This window comes from Haliotis asinina, chromosome 2, assembly GCF_037392515.1.
Source record: "Haliotis asinina isolate JCU_RB_2024 chromosome 2, JCU_Hal_asi_v2, whole genome shotgun sequence".
NCBI lineage: Eukaryota > Metazoa > Mollusca > Gastropoda > Lepetellida > Haliotidae > Haliotis > Haliotis asinina.
In genome coordinates, this window is record NC_090281.1 from 77,813,947 (window position 1) to 77,837,923 (window position 23,977).

The 23,977-nt window shown below is 41.8% G+C and overlaps 2 protein-coding genes across 5 annotated transcripts; one reads left to right on the forward strand and one right to left on the reverse strand.

Moving 5' to 3' along the window:
* The first annotated feature begins 411 nt into the window (after positions 1 to 411).
* Positions 412 to 10,629, forward strand: LOC137274370 (uncharacterized). Its single transcript, XM_067807524.1, has 8 exons — positions 412 to 901; positions 1,993 to 2,203; positions 2,636 to 2,791; positions 4,340 to 4,503; positions 5,089 to 5,199; positions 8,029 to 8,152; positions 9,663 to 9,860; positions 10,291 to 10,629. Exons 1-8 carry the CDS (start codon positions 656 to 658, stop codon positions 10,569 to 10,571), a joined length of 1,491 nt encoding a protein of 496 aa, XP_067663625.1. The 5' UTR covers positions 412 to 655; the 3' UTR covers positions 10,572 to 10,629.
* Positions 10,630 to 13,856: 3,227 nt separating this feature from the next.
* LOC137272891 (uncharacterized) lies at positions 13,857 to 22,392 on the reverse strand. Of its 4 annotated transcripts, none has more exons than XM_067805308.1 (9): positions 22,307 to 22,392; positions 21,559 to 21,836; positions 20,708 to 20,918; positions 20,403 to 20,558; positions 18,678 to 18,841; positions 17,430 to 17,540; positions 15,887 to 16,010; positions 14,616 to 14,813; positions 13,857 to 14,189 (listed from the first exon to the last, which is right to left on the reverse strand). In XM_067805308.1, the coding sequence occupies exons 1-9, from the start codon at positions 22,308 to 22,310 to the stop codon at positions 13,930 to 13,932; spliced, it is 1,506 nt and encodes a 501-aa protein (XP_067661409.1). In that variant the 5' UTR covers positions 22,311 to 22,392; the 3' UTR covers positions 13,857 to 13,929. The 4 variants fall into 4 exon arrangements, with proteins under 4 accessions (XP_067661409.1, XP_067661412.1, XP_067661411.1 ...); XM_067805311.1 differs by having other exon boundaries at positions 20,735 to 20,918; positions 22,307 to 22,374; XM_067805310.1 differs by having other exon boundaries at positions 21,559 to 21,839; positions 22,307 to 22,374.
* Between the last annotated feature and the right edge of the window lie 1,585 nt (positions 22,393 to 23,977).

Consider the following 23,977-nt stretch of genomic DNA (forward strand, 5'->3'; position numbering starts at 1 on the left):
GAGACATTCTGGCAGTAAATTCGTCTAATAGGATATGTGACTTAGGAAAACACTGGATATGAGAATTGGTTGGTTGGTTTGCCGCAATTAGAAATAATACAACTATACTGGTGCGGTTTGTAAATAATCGAGTCTGTACCAGATAATCCAATGATCAGTAGCATGAGCATCAACCTCAGGAACTGGAATAAATTATGAGGCACTACTGATACTACACATCAGCACTGTAAAAGCGTTCCAGGTATATTTTTCAGTGTCAAGAGGATATTCTAAGGACCATAGTTATGACACTGGTTCACAAGGAGCTTAGTTTTACACATATGGAGACTTGGCAGGTGCAACATTGACACGTAGTTTATCACTAGAACACTGATTAAAGGGTTTGTTAAGCAGGACACCCTTCTGCGATGTGCCATAATGCTGTCATGTTTATGCCGTTACTGCACACTGGTGCTTTTTATTTTACTCGCTCTACATACGTTGCGTGAATCCGTTAACTTAGAACTATAGAAGTTGCATGCAACTCGTCCTGATTGGTCCAGGCACCCTTGTACAAAGATCTTTAAATGCTGCGTGCCCAGAGATAAGTCTTATCTGTTCTGGGTTCTTGTATTTGGAGTATAATACCTAGGCCGCGTTCTCCCAGACAGTTACCATGCTTGTGTTGTTACTGCTGTTGTCCCCGCTCCAGTATGGGGACACATTTGACCCTGGATGTAGCTTCATGAATGGTCAGTGTCAGTACAGCGTCAAACTCGGCCACGAGGGTCAGTGCGACACTCAGACAACCACAGCCACCACCGCCTCTACTTCCTGCTGTGCCGCTGTACAAAATGACGTGACGCTGGTGAAGGCGTCCATGGCGTTTATGACGAAGAGGATTGAAGAGCTTGAGAATACGGTAGGTGATATTGTAAGACAATCCGAGATGTACAGTTGCAAGACTTCAGTATACGGCAACGTGTGTGACGTACGGCGTACAGATACAAAAGAAGGCAACTGACTAATAATGGGATTGCATAAGTTCCGAGGAAGACACATTATGTTATTTGAAGATTCGTAAAATACACATGTCATACGATATCATGCCATCTCACTGCTCACCAATACATATGTCGTTGTCTTAAAACGACCGAGGAAAGCTAGGTCCATATTTGTCTTCTTACAAATATTCTAAAAATACGGTATGCACATATTAATATACACCACACAAAGATGTGATTGGAAATATTTCAGGCATCAACAATGTAATTACATTTACAGGCAGAGATTATATTCTCGGACCTTTTTAGTAACAGTTTAATACTAAGAAACTCATTTCGGAAACTCATCTGAGTCGTCTACAATATGTACTAAAACATACTCTGTCCAAGTATCGAGCCTTGTGGAACTCCTGTATGCCACCACACTCATGAAGCTTTAGAAGGATATAAACAACCTTCTGAAAATGACTTCGTTGCCTTGAAAGAAAGAGTGATTGGGTTTTGCTGAGCAAATGGTGGTTCCGGTTAGAAATTGGTCCACCACAAACCTTCTCTGAAGAGGCGAGTAACCGTGGTCGTATACGGTGGCTTGCCATCGTGTTAGGATACACCATGATGTTACTAATTTGCTAAAATTGTACGGATGAAAAATCGTTGGGTGTGGTGTTAACACAAGGAACCACTGAACACTGACACACACTCATGGAAACACGGAACACAATCACTCATGTGTACACTCACACACACACACACACACACACACACACACACACACACACACACACACACACACACTCCCTCTCTCTCTCTCTCTCTCTCTCTCTCGCTGTCCCAAACACACTCACACGCATTCAAGGAACCACAGAACACTAACAGCCTACGAAACACTGAACATACACATTCATGCACACACACACGCACGCACGCTCACACAGACACATATACACAAAACATACATTTAATATCACCACAGAAAATGTAATGTAATATGAAATCATCAATATTCCAGAAAGGAGTCCGACCAACGTCTCCGTATGGCGATCTAAGCGTAGAACAGCTACAAAAGTTGTTGTTGGAAAAAGATGATGCTTTGAGAAACATCACGAAGCAAGCATCAGATGAAATAAGTCTCCTACAGAGCGAGTTAGACACCTGCAGGAAACGTCCAGGCTGTGTCCGCAGCACCACAACATCTACGACAACCACTACCGCCATACCTGGTTTGTTTGTAAAGCAGTTCTTACTAATTCAATTCAAGATGCCCATTTCTGGTGTTCCCCACCGTGATGTTGCTGGAATATTGCTAAACGCGACGCAAAGCCTTACTTATTCAGTCAGTCATTTCAAGATGCAGTTTGCTTCTGTCAGCACCAAACTCACACCTTTGGTGCCAACAGAGGAGGGGCGGTCAGGTGGCCTACTGGTTAATGCGTTCGCTAGTCACGACGAAGATCCGATTTCGATTTCCCTCATTGATAGAATGTGTGAAGCCCATTTGATATCATCCCTGCCATTATATTGCTGAAATAATAAAAAAGCGTCGTAAAACAATACTCACTAATCAGAAGAATAGCTTTCACTTAACTGAGCTTAAAGGTACTAGCCACTGGAGCAGCGGTAAACTGAACTCACCTCAGACTCATTCCTTTCAGTAGTGAACTACAACCTGACCTTCTGTGACTTCGAAAGTTTTAGCTCTTGTGGCTACACCCAGGCCAGCAACAACACCGCCAAGTGGTACAGAGGCGGTGGGAGACCTAGCTCAGTCACCGGACCATGGAACGATCATACAATTGGCACACCTAACGGTTAGTAGCAGTAGCAGTAGCAGTAGCAGTAGCAGTAGCAGTAGCAGTAGTAGGTTTTGTTTGTAGTAGTAGTAGTGGTGGTGTTTTTTTGTATTAGTAGTAGTAGTGGTGGTAGTAGTAACAGTAGCAGCAGCAGTAGTAGTAGTAGTAGTAGTAGTAGTAGTGGTGGTGTTTTTTTGTATTAGTAGTAGTAGTGGTGGTAGTAGTAGTAGCAGATGTGGTGGTGGTTGTAGTAGTAGTAGTAGTAACAGTAGCAGCAGCAGCAGTAGTAGTAGTAGTGGTGGTGTTTTTGTAACAGTAGTAGTTGTTGTTGTTGTGGTGGTGGTGGTTGTAGTAGTAGTGGAGTTGGTGGTAGTAGTAGTAGTAGTAGTAGTAGTAGTAGTAGTAACAGTAGCAGTAGTAGTAGTAGTAGTAGTAGTAGTAGTAGTAGTAGTAGTAGTAGTAGTAGTAGTAGTAACAGTAGCAGCAGCAGTAGTAGTGGTGGTGTTTTTGTAACAGTAGTAGTTGTTGTTGTGGTGGTGGTGGTTGTAGTAGTAGTGGAGTTGGTGGTTGTAGTAGTAGTAGTAGTAGTAGTAGTAGTAACAGTAGCAGCAGCAGTAGTAGTAGTAGTAGTAGTAGTAGTAGTAGTAGTAGTGGTGGTGTTTTTTTGTATTAGTAGTAGTAGTGGTGGTAGTAGTAGTAGCAGATGTGGTGGTGGTTGTAGTAGTAGTAGTAGTAGTAGTAGTAGTAACAGTAGCAGCAGCAGCAGTAGTAGTAGTAGTGGTGGTGTTTTTGTAACAGTAGTAGTTGTTGTTGTTGTGGTGGTGGTGGTTGTAGTAGTAGTGGAGTTGGTGGTAGTAGTAGTAGCAGCAGTAGCAGCAGCAGCAGCAGCAGTAGTTGTAGTAGTAGTAGTAAAGAGATGGAGATTCTGGCAGAAATGTTATTGATATCTCCAGAAAAGGTGGGTCTTGAGGTGAGCTTTGAAAGAAGGGTTGACGATGACTTTAGTAGGAAGGGGAATTCCATAGAGATGCCGCAGCAAACGGAAAAGATCTTACACCAAATTATTTCAAATCGTGCGTTAAAACAGTTCTCAAAAGATGGAAGGGAGAACGTTAGAGCAGAAGGAGATAAAAGATCCTGAAGGTAGAAGACAAGGAGGGTGATGACTTGCTTGAAAGCAGCACTATATATCGTTGTGTTGGGCTTAAGAAGATCTTTGTAGGCTGATGTGGGGTTTTTAAAAGGCTAAAGATTTTATGGAGGATCATGGTAGTGAGATAATGAACCATGAAAAGATATTTCACTGAGTAGGACGAACGTTGACGTGAGTGGAGGCAATTTGGACAAAGTTTATACAGGTTGATTTGTGTGAAGTTCTTCGAAGTTGCAGGATATGAAAACCCCCTCACTGAACGAGCAGTTTCCAAGACAACGTCCTAACTGGTTTGATAAAGGATCTTTCTGACATGACCTGTACCTGAATGTCCTCAGATCTAGCTGAGTAGACGTGAACATTGAAAACTGACTGTCCCGGGACATGTTGTTGAAGTACTGAAATCTCCACAGGACACTACATGTACATCGACCCTCATCGATCGGCATTATGGTATAAAAGGGAAACAGCCGCCCTGATAGAGACGCCCCTGTTCAATCCTTCGCCTGACTATTGCGTCCAGTTCTGGTACAATATGGCCGGACGGGATATACAGGATCTCAATGTGTACGCAAAAGTAAGTGTGCAAGAACTTCAGCCCCAAGTATCTTAAATACTTATGAGATGAGGGCAGTCGGTCTGTTGTGTATAATTAGTAGAAATTAAGGATACGAGGATCACAAAAAGACCCATTAATAATTATACCATTTCAACGTTAACACAAACTGAAAAGAAATCAAGACATAGCGTTTTCGGAATTTTCCCACACTGAATTGCAACATTTCATCGTTGTAACATTATTTAACATCGATCGTAGTTAATACTTATCAGAAAATGTGAATACGAACATAAGACCCGTTGAGAAACTGACTTAGAGTTGAACCTCTTTTGAAACTTAACACAAATAGGAAAGAAACATTGAAACGATTTATTCACAGTTTTCCACAGTAAGTTTCCACTTAAGTCAAGGTACATTTCATCCTTGTAACACTACATTTGGCCGACATGATTGGTTGCTGAGAGAAGAAAACCATACAAAGTCTCATGAGACTTGTGTGAAAACATTTACAGGACCAAGTGGTCCAATTATCTGTGGTTAGTCCAAGTTCCACAAAACCCATTTGTACACCTTCTTGTCATCTATACGTATTGCATGTCACAGGTTGGCAATGGCCTGGGCTACCCTGTGTGGACTAGATCTGGTCAGGTGTCTGCAAAATGGCAGCTAGGAGAGATTGACATCGGCTCTGAGTACACGTCAATGCCATTCCAAGTAAGTATTGTCTTGGCGAATGTGGCTCACTTCTTTGTTCGTGTATTGTTTAACGCCACAAAGATCAAGAGCATGGTCGCTGTACAGGGATACTCATTTCTACTCGAAGCATTGCAACTGCTAAAAGGATATTTGCATGAGTGAGTGAGTTTAGTTGTACGCCGCACTCAGCAACATTATGGTATATGGCGGCGGTCTGTAAATAATCGAGACTGGGCCAAACAACCGGGTAATCAATATCATGAGCATCGATCGACGTATTTGGGATACGATGACTAGGTTATAATCACGACTGGAATGGTAATATTTGAAGACTTTTGTACAAGTGGCGTCACTTCCTTATTGGCTCAATTGCAAAATATTGACGTCACTGAAGCACTGGAAGGATATTTGTAACGTCATATTTCTATATTTCTTGGTTATCTCGGTTTAATTCAATTAAATTTTACCTTACTCTTAGATGTTGTTTTCTGATTGGTTAAGCGCTCTTATATTATTTCAAGTATTCACCGCTTTTAAGCGAGTACCTTTTTATGTTATTCGCGGAGAACTGTTGGAATTCATTTAGTACTTTGTCTTAATAATGCTTCATTTCGAGTCTCTGGTCACCACTCGCCCCTTTCCGTAACCCCCATGCAGACTCGCGCCCCACTCGATGCTTTTTATGTGTGAAATAAATACAAACCAATCCAGAACGTTAACGGACGTAATGGAGACGGCGCTTTGATGAAAATAATCCCGACTGCTTAAATTGTTTATGACATTATGTTATTGTTATTAAAATCACGAAAAAATATATATCGTCATATTGAAAGTGCTAAGAACGTAGCTAACAGAATTGTGCTGTCTGATGTGAATTTCTTTATAAGTATTATGAGAGTCACGGAGCGAGATTCAAAGACACACACGTGCGTTTGTTGACATGTCTCTGGCTAGTACCTTCAAGCTCAACATGTCTTGTAGACGTGTTGAGGTGATTGTACGCACGCTTCCAAACGTTTTAGGAATGCAATTATAAATGGCTACATGTCAAAACAATAATAATATATCTGAATATAACTAATCAACTTTAATCTTTAACCTATTTCATTCTGGTAATATTTAGTCTACCTCTTTTTAGGCCATTCATATATTTTTCAGCGAATTCTTTTAAAATGAAACTATTTGTATGACAGCAAGGTTACACGAATGTTCAATTTGAGATATACTTGTTACTTTTGGGTTTCTGCTCTGCGATTTAATGTCGCTGTATTTTTTTTAGAAATTGTTTCTGCACATTTCATAAAACAAATCTAAATCAGAAACATAACGAAAACATCATCAAGGGGAACATCTGGTAATAATTACGTCAGAATACGTCTTTGACACTTATGTTTTTCTCCTTCTTTTAATTGTATCAAGGAGGTTTAATTCTATAAAATAAATGAGCGAAAACGAAAACAGTGGGAGTACTTCGGCGGTATAAGTCACACTGGAATTAACTAAGAATAGATTTATCGATCCTGTTTGAAGTAGTTCTAATGTTTCTACGCCAATATGAAATCCTTCGAGAGGGGCTCGAGTCGCTTTTCGACTTGTCCCGAAATAACACGAGCTGGTCACAAGTGATCTAATTTTGTTTTTATTGCCAGTCGTTGTCGGTATTGGATAATTGCTCTGGTGCTCGGTATTATGATCTGATACCCATGCTTCAAACAGTTCATAGTTAACATTGAGGTGCCCGTTAAGATAAACAAGTTGTTCACTGGTCCCTCGGGGCCCATGGGTTGATGCACCCTCTATGTTTGTTTATTTTCCCAGGGCCCCGAATAAGCATAGAAGGTAGGAGCCCATGTCCCATTCTTGACCAACAACTTATGTTTTACCTTGTGTGGCGTGAGTGTATTTTCTGTAAATTGTATTACCGATTAAGTGATAATTATTGTAGGGTCACAATGTTTAGAGTTTTGAGTGATAGTTATTATGGGTCACGTTTCGTGTCATAAATGTTCAATGCTATTAGTATTTTAGCGGCAGGTCTTTAAGGTAGACCTCTAGAGTAACCTCTCTTTGTGGTTTGGCTGAGGTAAACACGAGGCTGGCCGAGAAATTTCTAAGTTAATGGCGATGGTCGAATTGAGCTCGAATGTTGAAGAATCAGTGACTGTGTATATAAAGGTTGGTTGCTGTGTTGATGACGCGGACACATACGGATTACCTTTTGTCCATCAATCTGCCTGCCTTTGTCAACGCTTGACCTACAGGACCGCTGCCGCGTTACATTCAGTATTACTGTTTCTCACTCTCAAACCAAGACTTTGCAGAGTTGATAATATATCTGTGACCCATTACTTTAGTTTTGACTCAGCTGCATTGTGCATGAAGCCTCTATTGTGAATCATTGTATCTTGCTATCTGCTCAAGACAAAATGGTGAAAATTTTAGACTTGTCTGTGTTATATTTTGCTTGTTCTGAGGGATTTCTTATACCTTTTATCACGACAAATTTTTAACCGTAACACTTGTAATACACGTTCCATTTAAATTGGTAACTAAAAGGTCTAATTTTCAAATGGTGGCGTATTCTTACCATCACGAATACTGTAGCAAAATTATATTATCTCGATACTGAATTCCACTGAAGCATACTAGTTTACCGAAGGTAACCGAGTCTAGCTGTGTTTCAAGGGAGATGACTCCGGATTATTTTATATCGACTGCTAACTGTAAAGGTGGTCTGTAATGGCTGTATCGCTATATTAATGAAATCAATTTCATTCCTCACAAGTCCTTTATAGTTAGCTGTATGTCATGACATGTGAAATTATTACTCATTAAATTCTATTTCAGTTGGTGTTTGAAGGAACATCGCGTAGTTACTACGAACACGTCTTTGCGTCTGATCCTATTTACCATGACACATATGGAAAGATCGCCATCGACGACATTTACGTGTACAACACAACGTGCCAAAGTAAGTCAGATGTATACTACAAGCAATACGGCAGTTGACCAAGCTAAACAATATTAATTTAAACGTTTAGACCTAAACTAGACAGATGATGATCATTATTTTGGCCCAATTTGAGCAAAATCAGTCAGTAATTAGTCTTAGCATCTTGGACGCAGAATATCAAGAATGTGACGTTAATGTCTCTTTGTATGAGACCCGTGAAGATCCGGGTTAGAACTGATCTTCAGTAACCCATTCTTCTCGTAAGAGGCGACTAAAGGGATCGGATGGTGACTCGCTGACTTGGTTTTCACATGCCACCGTATTCCAGTTGCGCCGACTGATGCTCACGCCGTTGGTCACTGGATTGTCTGGTCCAGACTCAGTCGTCACGTATAAAATATTGCATTATTGTGTCGTATAACTAAACTCACTCACTCTTTGTATGTGCTAGGGCAATGGAGTAGCCCAGTAGGTAAAGCGTTGACTCGTCACGTGGAAGTCACGGAAGGGATCCCCCACATGTGTACAATGTGTTGAGACCAGTTCTGGTGTCCACTGTGATGATATTGCTAGAATATTGCTATCGGCGACGTAAAGCTATCCTCCCTCACTTACTCACTCCGTATATGAACGAGGACGTGTTCCATAAGTGATGTGTGCCATATTAGCGAATTCTGGGAACACAATATAAAGACAGGTCGGGTCAGGAGCTCTTTAGAATCATGGTCATATAGCCAGATATAAAAACACAAAGTAACACATTTGACATAACCCACACAAACAGTCTGTGGGGTTTTCAGCCTTTTGTTGAGATGGGTCATCTATTTACAGTCGGGCCTGACAGCACACAACCAACGAAGGCATCCAGGTTGAATGATCAGTATCTGAAATCACGGGGATCTAATGTCCGCTTGACCATGATCATGTTCAATACTGAGTCAAAAAGAAACTCCACATTCTTTCTTCAGGGCATTATAAAAAGACCAAGAGATGTTAAGATGGTTAAATTGTTATTATTTCATTGCTGAGATATGTGTGATGTAATCGACACACTGACAATGCCACAATTAGTTCCGTTAGACTACACCACCGTTCCAAAACATGGTTATACAGAATGTCAAGTCACAATATGGTCGTCAGGAATTGAGTTTGGCAGCCGGCAACCGATTTCGAATGGTCTGTGAGGACAGTCGACCTCTAAACACCTCATCCCTGGTTCGTGTAACCGGTAGAAATCTGTCACGTAGGTGACGTAGGACGATTTGACGGTCTCAGTGACGTCGCACGTGGACGACCCGACCTTGGAAAAATATTTATCATTTTTAAAAATGATATTATTATTATTATTGAAGTTTCTTTTTTGTTTCAGTATAGTTACGTACGATGTGTCTGGAACATGGGCTGTTCCACAAAAACTGTCTATGTACAGAAAAAACGTACACAAGGAACCTATCTATGCAGTATATTGTGTGTGGACTCATGATCCCTAAATACATCGTTGTTTGATGCATACATATTTGATTTCAAGATCTCCCTGACTGTCCTCCGGGTGCATATCGCAGAACAGGGAACGGCAGTCGTTCATGCTACACCTTCCATACTACATCCGCTAGATGGTCCAGATGTCATGAGGCTTGTAAAGAAGAGAACTCGGCTTCACACTTGGTTGCCATCGACTCTGAGGAAGAACAGAAGTTTCTGATCAACATCATCAAGAACGACCCAGGTGAGACAAAAATCAAGACAGGGTTATGGTTCATAGTTACAGCAAATCAGATGTTGTAAGAAAGAAAAACAACGCTTCCAGTGTTGGGCTAGAGATGGCTCTCAGATATGAGTGTCTAAGACCAAAGTTAAAGTTTTTTAAGGCCAATGCTGACCTCGCACAACAGTGTCAGACATGTTGTGACAACGTTCAAACAATGTTCGACACGGTGCTAAACTCATCAAAGTTTCTCACTCGATCTATATTCACTGACTGCCAGTTAGCACACTTTGAAAAAAGCGAAAAATAACATGGCGAACACAAATTATTTTCTAATACGAGGCATCCCACGAAATTGTTGTATCTTTGCTTTATTATAGGAAGGATTAAATCCACCCACGCATTCACCAATTATCCAACCACTCATTCACTCACCCTGTTTCTCTACTAGCACTGACGGCAGCTGGTAGTTCCGGCTTCTTCACTTCGGGCAACGACGAGGAGACCGAGAACAATTTCAGATGGACAGGTATGGATACACCTTACTCCATTAGTTATACCAACTGGTATCCAGGGCAACCAAACAACGTAGGATCCAACCAGCATTGCCTACTCATGGAATATCCCAACGCGGACTACGAGTGGGGTGATATCGAGTGTAGCAGCGCATTCCCCTACATATGTGAAGTAGACCTGCCCGTGGCATCACCAGCAACCACCGCCTCTACATGAAGCAATGCAAGGTCATCATTATGTGGTGGTCCTTAGAAATAAAACATATATTTAGCAACTATGAATCTGTACTTGAATGTAAGTGTTATTCGTTATAATGAACGAGGAAAAAACACCAAAAACTTCTATTGGACGTACAAGGCTAAGAAAGGAGAAACTTACATGAAAGGATCACTGAAAATGGCACCAATGGACCATAAAAAATTACAAGAAGACATAACTGATAACATGAGTGAATCACATTGAAAATAAGTAACTTCACCATGCTTTTGCGAAAAGGATAAGCTTGTAGTGGACGTCACCTGGCACTCACAGAATACTTTGACGGTCAATTTTGATATCATTCAAAGTGCAAAGCCAGAGGAAGGTGAAGGTTGGAGACCCCGTGTATCACATGATGACTCTACTGAAAGAGATGGTATCCTATTCAACGTTTGGAATGCAACGGCCAAGAAGAAAAGAGCCAAGTTTGTAGATCTGGCAAAGGCTAAGAGTTCGATAATTGAGGATAACGCACTTTATAAAGTTTGAGCATGGCTTATCGCCATATCAGTCGAGTACTAGTACTCTCTCTTTATGAAGTCTGAGTATGGTTTAACGCCGCATTTAGCAATATTCCAGCATTATTTCCGCGGGGAACAGAGGTATAAGAGGCTTCACACATTGTATCCATGTCGTGAACGTAACCCGGGTCTTCAGCTTTACTAGCGAATGGTAGTGAGAGAATCCTTTGCCCTGATTAGAAAGAACCTAATAACAAACCTGAAAATGTGGTCAGTGTCGCAGATCACATTAGACCAGAGAATCAATGAGAACACAAGTTATCACGACTATAAGAGCGAGTCGTCAACACGTGTTCGTGAATCCAAAGAAACCAAAGATGAATGGGACTGCTAAGTCTTTGGGAAGTCGAGAAATTGTAGTATTTATTAAGACATTTTAATAATGAGCCCCTGATGGTTTGTGGCCTCAATCACAAGCCTTGACGTTTGTGAGCCACACACCAGGAAAGGACACAACACCACAGGAAACGTGAAGATCATGACATAAAACTACCCGTGAAGATCGACGTTGGAATTGATCTTCAGCAACACAATTGTCGTTAGAGACGACAAATGGAATCTGATAATTCTTTATTTCAAACATTTACTATATATTGGCCTCAGGCTACTTTCATGAAAACATACTACTGTCTACTTTGTTAGTAACACAGGTTACCATGTAGATTACACTTTCCAGGTAAAGTATGCATTCTAGCATGCTGTTGGGTTGAGTTCCACTCAGAATTCAAACCCACCCTCCCTCATGCACATACTCACCAGCACTCAAAGTCAGTCGTCTAACTTACCCAGCCACCATGGCTTCCACAAAGCTGGAAGTCGGACAACAGTTAGAGTAGAGTACCCGAAGTGTAACTTGGCGTGGTTCTCGGATGGGACTCAACCAAACAAAAGTACTAAAAACTATTTCATAGAATTTGTATTTACTGAGAAAATGTAAGCATAACATTTGTTACATTTGACCACATTGTACATTACAATGGCTTCTAATCTGATTACAGCTACTCACCACTTCCCTTTCAGAAATCGTCACTACCACATAACAACATTTTGTACTTTTTGATAAAGACAAGAACATCGTAGTTCTTTCAGCGTTTCACAAGTCATGGGAAGATAGCACTTTGAATCACAGAAAAAAATCTTCTCCTGTAGCAAGCTCATGGAAATCACTGTATTCGTGACGATTCAGGTTAGAATTGATCTTCAACTCGTGCTTGTCTTAAGAGGCGACCATCGAGATCTGGTGGTCGGGCGTGTTGACTTGGTTGACACATGTCATCGAAGACCAGTTGCTTAGATCGATGCTCATGCTGTTGACTCCTGGATTGTCAGGTCCAGACTCTATTATTTACAGACCGTCGCCATAAATAATATATTGCGTTCAACTAAACTCACTCACTCACTCACTCGGATCGCACTGCTCCCCTTTACTCAGAACACCAGTGGGGATCTAAGGCTCTAGTTCAAAGCCTTCTTTCACAAAGCGCTTAGGTGATGCTAAGTTATTACGCTGACCTTAGAGCAATGTTAAAGAATGGGAGTTAAGGTTAACTTTACTAAAGGCTGCTTCGTGAAAGGAGCCCCAGATCCTGTCAGACCGACCTTTCATCCAGCAAATCGGATATTCGCTTTGCAAAATGTTTTAAGGAAAGTCTGAAAGCTGATTCTGGCCATGCAACCTTAATAAGTGTAATGCAACGAATTCCAAGTATTCAAATCACATTTGAAATAGATTATGTTCCGAAGATAAAGTGACACCTTCAGCCCATGAAACATGTCTTCAGGTACTTTCATGACATTATATTGTGCACATGTACTTGAGGATAGAATCTTGGCAATAACGTTAGAAGTTATGAAAATACACCACTGAAAACAAACTATTCATATAAAACGCTTTGACTGAACATGAATCATAGTCTGAAATGAGAGATCAAATCGAAAGTTTCGAATGGCATTTATTGTATTGATACCCTTTACAGCTGTAGTCGTGGAACTATTGGTGGCATTTTTCTGCCAGGTTCGACATCAGCGAATCATTCATTCCTCTGCTTCCAAACAACATTCTTTTGTTAAAGGCACTTGGTTCCTGATAGCAAAGGTTCTACCCCAAAGTTTACACATTTTCTGACAAAATCCAGTATACAACAATGACGTTGACAGTCTTTGCTAAACTTCACCCGAATACTGGACTCAGAAAGTCACCAGAATCTCCTAAACTCATATTCCTGGGTACCTTCAGCAGTCTCCTACCAAGACTTGTCAATGTCAGTTACCTGTCTTAATGTTGGAAATATACATCGTGCCCAACCTTCGGAGTGCCCGTGATTGTTTTGGGCCTGTCCTTACCCTTGTACCACATGGCGGTGCTGGTGCTGACATGCCTGAAGCTACAGTTGGTGTCCTCGAAGTCACAGAACATCTGAAAAATGCTTTGCTTGTGGGAGGAAAGCAAACCCCACCTGAGACTCTGACTAGTGTAGCGAAACCAACCAACACGGGTGTAGTACTGGTATTCCTATACTTTGCCACTCATATTATTTTTAGTGAACCTTTCGTGTAATTTTCCGTGATCCATTTTTGTACTATTGATGATATTTTGATGTACTTTTCTGGATAAATTCATGCAGCTTCCTGATTTCTTTTTTACGTTCAATGATATTTGTTTGGTCTAATTACTTGGGGTTGGAGTATATATTTATGAATAATATATACATTCAAACACAGATTCATAGTTAAAATACATCTTTTATTTGTAAGGACCATCACTTAATGATGGCAATGTCTAGGATTCCTTATTTTCACATGGTCGCGGGCAAGTCCACTTCACAGATGTAGGGGAATGAGCTGGAACACTCGTTATCGTTCCACTCGTAGTCGGCGTTGGGATATTCCATGACTAAGCAGTCCTGCTTTAATAGTACGTTGTTTGGTTGCCCTGGATACCAGTTGGTATAACCAATGGAGTAAGGTGTATCCATACCTGTCCATCTGAAATTGTTCTCGGTCTCCTCGTCGTTGCCCGAAGTGAAGAAGCCGGAACTACCAGCTGCCGTCAGTGCTAGAACAGAAATAGGTTGAGTAAATGAGTGGTTATATTGGGTGAATGCATGGGTAGATTTGAGAAAGCGGGTAGCTAATCAAAGACACTTATTTGGTAAATTCTATAAAACAACTACGTGGGATGCCTCGTGTTGGAGAATTGGTGTTTGCCATATTTTGTGCTCACTTCAAAGAGTGCTCACAGGCAAACAGTGAATATATGATACCAACGATGGCAGATCGAGTGAGAAACTGTTGGGTTTCGAACAATACTTCAGTTATATAACGGCCTGTCGGCTACATGTGCGGAATCGGTCCTTGCCTTGGGAAAATGACTTAGACGCTTAGGTCTTTGAACCACTTCTGACCTAAAAGTGGAATTCATTACACCTACAGCATATTCTGATTTCATTAACCCTTAGATCCGTCTTATATTTTGTCTTACCTGGGTCGTTCTTGATGATGTTGACCAGAAACTTCTGTTCTTCCTCAGATTCGATGGCAACCAAGTGTGAAGCCGAGTTCTCTTTTTTACATGCCTCTTGACAATTGGACCAATTAGTGGGTGTGGTGTGGAAGGTGTAGCAGGAACGACTGCCGTTCCCTGTTCGACGATATGCACCCGAGGGACAGGCAGGCAGAGCTGAAATAGAAAAAACCCATGACTATACAGTCAGACATTATTTGGCTTTATGTAATGTTTTGTTCGTTTGTTTATTGTTTGATGCCGCACTCAACGCCATTCCAGCTATATGGCTGCGATGTTTAAATAGCCGAATCTGGTCCAGACAATCAAGTGATGAACATCATGAGCGTCGGAGCGTTCGGGATACAGTGACATGTGTCAACCAAGTCAGCAAGCCCGACAACCCGAACCTGTTAGTCACCTCTTACAGCATGCATAGGATCCTCATGACAATCTAATCCAGGTAGCTAACGTCATGGCTCATGAGCCATCATACCATATTTCGCGCTTTAGTGCACGGGTTACCGCTGTACGCAGTCATTTCAGCTCGATGTAATACACTCTTTCCGGACACATTTTGTTAAGCAACAACGTGACTTTGATACTGGACCTCTGGAGAAATACAACGGATACACGTGTTGTGAACGTTAAGAGAGACTGCATGGGCACTGTAGTCGGACTGAATTACTTCGTTATTGTGTGTCATCAGATCCTATTAGAAGCATACTTTACTCCTAATTTCAACCTTCCCTTAAGATCCGGATTAGCATATATCCGGGATGTTTGTACACCTGGTCACATGGACATGCTTCTCAGGAGCTCCTGACCCGACTTGCCCTAGCACACCGCATTTTTTGGAACACGTTCTCGTTTATGTACATTCTATACATTCTACGTTAGTGAGTCAGTATGGTTTTACGCCGCTTTTAGCTATATTTCAGCAATGCCATGACGGGAGACACCGTAATTAGACTCCACACATAATAACCATATGGGGAATCGAACCAAGTCCTCTCCGCGACGAGCCACCGCTTTACCCACTCGGCTATCATACTGCCCATGTACATAATAAGAGTTATTGAAGTCAGCTTCTTGTTAATGCGCCAAAGATGCTAAAAGTACTAGTCAATCAATTTCTACTATCGCATTACGGGCCCAAAATATGAAGAGCAATGGTTATCATCTGACAAAATTGGAAGCAATTAGCATAGCAATTAATGTCAAATTGTTTATATTTACGTCTGACTTACTTTGACACGCTCTGTCGTAGACGTAAATGTCGTCGATGGCGATGTTTCCATATGTGCCGTGGTACTCGGAATTCGATGGAGTGACGCGTTCGTAGTAACTACGCGATGTTCCTTCAAACACTAACTGAAACAGGATTTAAAATATAATGGTTTCATGTCGTGTGACATGAAATATCGTTAGTCAAAAATATGTTCGAAGTGTCTGCGTGGTGTTTTCAAAACCACTGAAAATGATAAAAAGAAATATTTGTTAAACGTCGGAGGTTTCAACATCCTTGTACCGCATGCATCCATGCACAAACTATCTGATTATAATAACCAGGGATAACCTGCGTTGCTTTTGAATCGCTAGACGTTCATAGCCACATGACTTATCCCACCGGGTACCGCTCTTCTGCTTGGTGAACAAAGGCAATTTTGAACAAACCTTCTGGCCAAAGGTGAGACCATTGTTGTCCCTGAAACTCTCAGTCGTCATTTGTCTACGACGAATTACCGATATAATTCTAAAAAGTTACAATACAATAATGATTAGTTCTTGATGAATGGGATTTTCTCCAGTGTGCCCTCTTAGCAGGCTACAAATTTCTCATACCCCACAAGGAAATGACGTGATCCCTTGCCGGTGTCAGTATATTCCGGGTCATAACTGGTCTTCAAAGACCCATGCTTGCCATAGGAGGCGACTACCGTCATCAAATCCCACATGAGTAGATTATTGCTCATGATGTTGATCACCTGGTGTGTCTGGTCCAGAATGGATTAGTTGTGTGAATAGGAGACAAAGACATTGTTTTTCTTTTTGCTGGTTGCGTGTAGATTGTAATTTGATAAACTTGATTTGAAACCAGCATAGGTTTACTTGGATCCAGTGTGTTCACCGGGTTGAAGAAACACCGCTGACATACGTGTCATCATCCTCGATATCGCCACGGTATACGTTCCGATCTTATGCCCTGGAGATATCGAGGATGACTTGTCATGTGCGACACAACAATCAAAACTCGTGTAATGGATGCGGTGCTTTGATTAAAAATAATTTGTTTAAAATTTGTTGAGGTTACTGAAAGGGCGAGTAGTGACGAATGTTTACATGCTTGATAGGAATCAATATGATATGTGCATGTCTCAGTACCCGTGTTTGTACGAATTTTTAGACATGAAAATTAGACCTCTATCAGTTACCGATCGAAACCGAGTGAGCGTTACAAGATAAAACATGGTCTGACGGCTTTTTATGAGAGTGGGACAAGGCATATCAATGTCTACGCATAAATTCTGCAAACAACCAAAATCTTAACAATACACTTTGTGTTATAAACCAGAGTTCCAAGAAAGATATAGAGAAATAAGTCCTAAAAAATGTTTCCAGATACTTGACGTCAGTATTTTGCAGTGATCATTTGAGAAAATGACATGACGTCACTTGTAAAAGGAATGCTCAAATATTCCATCACACATTTAACGTTTCATCAGATCAGATCTACACTACTGGAAAACAAACCACTTACCATTACAGTCGTGAAGGAACGACAATACGTACATGGAAAGGCTTCGAAGTAAACAAAGAGCCGATGTTAATCACTCCCCGTTTCCATTTGGAGGACACCTGACCAGATCTACTCCACAGTAGGTACCTCAGACCGTTGCCAATCTGTGGCATATGATGAGCGATTATAGTTTTCGCTGCTTTCAGCAATATCAGGACACCAGGAAAAGCTTCACACATTGTACCCATGTGGGGAATTGAACCTGGGTCTTAAACCACAATGCTACTCCACCGCCCCTGTGATACACAATACATACAGATGATAAGACGGTGCACTGTGGATTGAATCCACCACTAGACCCTTGTGGAAATGTTTTCACGCAGGTCCTTTGAGACTTTGTATGGTTTTCTTCTCCCAGCAACTAATCATGTTGACAAAATGTAGTGTTACAAGGATGAAAGTTACAATATACTGTGGAAAACTGTGAATAAACCGTTTCAATGTTTCTTTCCAATTTGCTTTAACGTTCAAACGGGATTCAACTTTAAGTCAATTTCTCCACGAGACTTATATTCGCATTCATATTTCAAATAGTTATTTGCCTCTCGGGAGTATACTCGCAATATCAGTTCTGGACGAGTTTGCCACTACGAGTTATCTCGTTCGAGTTGCATCAATCACGTTTTTTAAATCACGTTTCACATACTGGCAAAATATGCACAAGAAACAAAAGTCTCTGGGCGTTCTTTCTTACCGCCAAAAAGACGATTGATTGATTGTACCTGTTTCGCCAGCATGTGGAACATGTTCTAAAGTACCACCCATATAGCTATGAGATAACTCGTAGAGGCAAATTCGAGCAGATATCGATATTGCGAGTACACTCGAAAGAGCCACTGTGTACGTTGCATTAAGTGAATGAGTGAATGAGTGAGTTTGGTTTTACGCCGCTTTTAGCAATATTCCAGCAATATCACGGCGGGGGAGACCAGAAAATGGGCTTCACACATTGTACCCATGTGGGGAATCGAACCCGGGTCTTCGGCGTGACGAGCGAACGCTTGAACCACTAGGTTACCCCCACCGTCCCTTGCATTAAGTATTTAAGTTAAGGGGAAGAGAGAGTAAGTTTATTTTTAAGTCGCTTCTAGCAATATTCCAGCAATGTCACGTTAGGGGACATCAGAAATTGGCTTAACTCATTGTACGAACTGTCCACATCGACTGACGACCGGACGCTTTTAACCAATAGGCTACCCCACAGCCCGGCGGGTAAGGGGATAAAACGTGTGTACACTTACTTTGACATACACTTTGAGATCCTGTATGTCATGTCCGAACATATTGTACCAGAACTGGAGACAGTAGGCTGGTGATGGACTGAACAGGGGCGACTTTAGCAAGGCGGATGATTCCCTCTTGTACCATAATGCCGATCGACGAGGGTTGATGTACATGTAGTGTCCTGTGGAGATAGTCGGCGAAGAATGATGCTTCATTCGTCTTGTGCTATTTGGAATGTCAAGATCAAAGTAAAAAGAGATAAGTCCATAGCCTTTGTGTACAACGATCGTGCAAGAGCACGTCAACAGTGTGTGTTCTACATCTCCAGATTCTTATGGAAGATATCTCTGGTCTTCTTATCCCAGCGACATTCACTTGGTGAATGTAATTATTTGATACATACATGGATGTTGGGTTAGTTTCAGTCCTTCAGAAATATGTCCTGAAGCAATCTCCATGTTCACCAAATATATCGGTAGATCTGAAGACATTAAGTTCAGCCACCTTCAGCCACCCTACCAGTCAGCCACCCTACCAATAGCAAAAGTGGCCTTCGAGATTGCTCGTCCTAACCTGCAACCTCGACAAGGTTCACACGACACATATGTGATAAACTCTGCACTCCCTATCCAAGATTGTATTGCAGAAATATGAACCTGGAATTTAAAATTCAATGACAAAAAGAAAGAAGCCCGACACTGCCACTCCTGAAAGTGGCACAGACCCTGTCCCGTCGTCGGAGACGACGTCATCGCGCAGCTGTGATAGCTAAAACTTTAGATGTCGCCTTCGAGGAAAGTATGTCACCTCAACCAACACTCAGTGCCCTTTCTACATCCTTCTACGTCCACATTTTAAACATCAGTAACATCCGTCACTTTTTGGACCATAATACCTCCAAACCTTGTGACCTCCAAACGTGACTGCAACTCTCTCCACTTTACTATTCCTGGATATCTGCTTTCCAAAAGTTATATACTCCCCAGGGAGTTGAGATTAAAATACGATGTGCTGTTGAGATTGACATCCAGTGATCGAGGGGAAAATACCAGCGCCTTCAGCATGCACTAGTGCGTGGATATGTGCGCTATATAAATATCCTATCTATCTATCTATCTATCTATCTATCTATCAAAGGTGAAAGAAGAATCCAAAATTTCGCTGCTCTAGTAACTTCACTCTCTCCTAATATCCTTCAGAATCAATTTCAAGCTTCTCCTCATGACCCACAGCTGCATGTATGATAATGACTTTCCCAAATATCTGTGGAATCTTGTAACACTCCAAACTTCCAGCAACTCCTGCTCTCCCAGCCAAGACCACCATGGGTGCCATAGCATTCTCAGCTTCAGTTCCGCTACTCAAGAATAGTCTCCAAATCAGTATCAGATCAGATAATTCATCTGTGAAGCCCCCAAAGAGCCCCCAAAACCCATTTGTTCAGGACATCCATGCCATAGTCTTTCAGACATAATATTACAGCACCGTTGAGCAAATACTGTTTGGAAACATCATTGTCATCAAACTGTTGCTACTCCCCACTACGTTGTCTCGATTCGGTGGTGTATGACGGATTATGACCTTGTTGCCACGATTCTACCCACAATTCTTCTTCAAAGTCGTCAGTGGTACAGTAATCCATCTTTACTCCAACATAAAACTATCTCGTGGCACTCTCAACCGTTTAGAGTCCCCCCAAAGTCAATGAAGTATCATAATGCTAACTATATTTCATGTCTAACCGTTAGGAGTGCCAAGTGTATGATCATTCCAAGGTCCCGTGTGAGTGCTCAGCTTCCCACTGCCTCTGTACCACTTGAGGGTGTCGTTGCTGGTCAGGGTGTAGCCGCAGGTGCTAGAACTGTCGAAGTCACAGAAGGTCAGGTTGTAGTTCACCACTGAAAGGAATGAGTCTAGTGTTAATTAGTGGGTTTGGTTTAACACTGCTTACCCATGCTGGATACATGTCTCTATTTACAAAACAAATAATGAACATTGAATTGTGTAAATAGTTTCACTTTGATTGAATATTGCTTTTGAAACAAACCGGGTTTGACAGTGGTGGTAGTCGTACGTGTAGTCGAAGATGTATTCGTGGATATAGTCGTCACTGGGGTGCTTGAAGCACAGTCCGGACGTTTTCTGCAGCTGTCTAACTCACTCTGTAGGAGTCTAATTTCATCTTCTTTTCCCAACAACAAGCTTTGTAGCTGTTCTACGCTTAAATCGCGATATGGAGACGATGACCGGACTACTTTCTGGAATATAAAGTGCTTCATGTATTACTTGTGAGGTTATAATGTGTCTGTTTTGTGTATGTGTATGTGTTTGTGTTTGTGCGTGCGTGCGTGCGTGCGTGCGTGCGTGTGTGTGTGTGTGTGTGGTTAGACGCCGTACTCAACATGATTCCATCCGCATAAAACCACTTCAGACTAAACTGCTCCTATGCAATCCATCGATGTTCACAAAATAGCGAGTCATTGAATCGATTAGTGAAAAGGAATAGTTAAGATCTAAACTGTCAGCCTTTCAAAGCAAATCAAAGGACCTACAGTTTTCGAAAAGCATGCTATATTTTCCTCAATAAGATCCTCAGCAACTGCCACTTCCAGTGTAGCTAGCGAGCGCTTGTAAGTTATTCAACGAGATCCTTGTGCGATAGATAGATAGATAGATAGATAGATAGATAGATAGATAGATAGATAGATAGATAAATGTTAATGCTGACAATCATAAATAGAATGCATTCATACTCCTGCCATCTGTTATGACTGCATAAGTCGTTTCATAAATATATTATTACAGGGGGCATAACCGTGCTTGAAGCACATAACGGACTTTACCGAAGACTTAAGTCTTGCAACAGTACGTCTCAAATTGTCTTACAGTATCACCTACCGTATTCTCAAGCTCTTCAATCTTCTTCGTCATCAACGCCATGGACGCCTTCATCAGCGTCACGTCATTTTGTACAGCGGCACAGCAGGAGGTAGAGGCGGTGGTGGCGGTGGTTGTCTGAGTGTCGCACTGACCCTCGTGGCCGAGTTTGACACTGTACACACACTGACCATTCATGAAGCTACATCCAGGGTCAAATGTGTCCCCATACTGGAGCAGGGACAACAGCAGTAACAGCGCAAGCATGGCAGCGTTGTGGCACATCGCAGTTGGGCGTCCTGCTTAAAACTCTTTAATCAGTGTTCCTGTGATAAGGTGCGAGAAAACTTCCACCTGCGAAGTCCCCATACATGTAAAGTAATGCTCGGCAGAAACTAGAGGCCGCAAAATATTACGTAAAAATTCACACAAAAACAAGGAGTGATCAAAGCATACTGAGCCAAGTCACCATCCTTTTCAGGAGCAAACACGTTTACGAATCGCCTAAACGCCGCAAAAAATCCAACACGACTTTTCATGATCTAACAGGAAATGCAGGTGCGTTTTACAGGTGTACAACAGTCATGTAAGTAACACAGTAGTAAAGAGAACACAAATAATGTGCCATTTCTGTCGCAATGGTCGAACAAGGAGCCAACCTTAAAGTCATTGCCAAAATCTTGGACCACTACCAATCAACTGCCATAGACTGATGTAACGACTAAGACAAACAGACAATTCTGGTTCAAACACACAAAGGAACACTCACTCATTCACTCTATTTCCGTCCTAGTCTTGATGGTGGCTGGTAGTTCCGGCTTCTTCACCTCGGACAACGGCGGAGATAACGTGAATAATTTCAAATGAACAGATATGGCAGTTTCTAAAGCCATTGGCTATAATAACTGGTATCCAGGGCAACCAAACAACGTAGGATCCAGAACTCCAGATAAGCTGTGCATTTGTGTAAAATGCGCTATAGAAAAGTTGAAATAGGCAAGAAATACATGTCAGCGTATGAAAAACACTAAATATATATACACATGAGCATTAATTCGGCACCACCAAAAATAATTGTCGATCGTAACAAAAAGGGACGTCAAAACAGAGATGTCAACCAGTTATATCTAAATACACATGTAGCTAGCATGAAATTCACGTGGTGACTCACCTGCATGCTTTTCATGCTTAAGTTCCGTCATGGTACAAGTGACTGAGGGGTATAAGAAGGTGAAATGGTGTACAGTGTTGAAATTGAACTTTTTTGGACATGCCGAGGCGCCGGTTATCTGAAAATACCAGATGGCAGATTATTGGTATGCATGAAGCTGGTTTGTCCTGTCGCAGCATTGCGTCCAGATTGAATACCAATAACACTGTCATTGGTCGCCTTGTAAGGAAACATGCGGCCACTGGTTACGTCATGGATCGTCCACGATCAGGAAGGCCGAGAAAGACCACACCCCGTGATGACCGTACCCTAGTTCGCTTATGTGAGACGCAGACCCATGACCAGTGCCAAAGATCTCAGACAACATACGACAAACTGTTATGGATGTCACGTTTGGCTGAAAGAGCACAGAACTTCAGTAGAAAAATCAGATCTAAAGTCAGCCCTTTCTGAACACATTGTGAACAATCCGTCACACTCCATTGACTGGCAAGCAACAACCATCATAGCATAGAACATGACTGATTGGCGACGACGCAAAATTTCAGAAGTTGTCAACATCAAGTGATTAGCTTCATGTACATAACTAGTATATATATATATCCTGTTCAACTGTTAGTTATCAACCACCTGACAAAACGTTGTGAACGCACTAAAGTAGAAGTTGACATCCATAACATTTTGTTGTATATTAGAATACCGACTTCTAAATGACTCTCAAGAACTTCTCAGAGAACAATGGAGTGGGTGTTCGTCTCTCGGCCAGCACTATCCAAAGGAGGCTCAGGTCTCCTTGCACATCTTCCTATCAGACTTCCTTTACTCACTGATCTCCTATGATTGCAAGCTGAATCTTATCACCAGTCAAGGGACACTCAATGGTCAGAGATACCAACAGGAAGCACTGGAAGCTGCTGTTGTCCCGCATTTTGATAACCACCCCCTCGCCAGTCGGCCAGTATTTATGGACGAGAATGCTAGGCCCCATCGTTCCAGAGCTGCACTGGCAGAACAACGCATTTGACAGATTACCTTGGACTGCGAGAAGCCCTGATCTCAAGCCAACTGAGCATTTATGGGACCATCTGGGGTGTCATGTTCAAGTAAGGGATCCACCTGTTCCAAACCTACAGGAATTAGCCCAGGCTCTTGATGACGAATGACACAGGATTCCAATGATGCGTATTCGGCGTTTGATTTCCAGCCCGAGGGGGAGGGTTGCAGCAGTTATCCGTGCGAGGGGAGGATACACCAAATAGTGATGTCACC

Bases quoted from the DNA above. Each gene is read 5' to 3' on its own strand.
- LOC137272891 (XM_067805310.1), bottom strand. The intron at 20,559-20,707 runs GTTTGTTTCAAA...CATTCCTTTCAG, and splicing joins TACCACCACTGTCAAACCCG to TGGTGAACTACAACCTGACC. The intron at 17,541-18,677 runs GTAAGTGTACAC...CATATGCCACAG, and splicing joins ATCTCAAAGTGTATGTCAAA to ATTGGCAACGGTCTGAGGTA.
- LOC137274370 (XM_067807524.1), top strand. From the start codon at position 656: ATGCTTGTGTTGTTACTGCTGTTGTCCCCGCTCCAGTATGGGGACACA. The intron at 2,792-4,339 runs GTTAGTAGCAGT...AAATCTCCACAG, and splicing joins TACAATTGGCACACCTAACG to GACACTACATGTACATCGAC. The intron at 5,200-8,028 runs GTAAGTATTGTC...ATTCTATTTCAG, and splicing joins ACACGTCAATGCCATTCCAA to TTGGTGTTTGAAGGAACATC.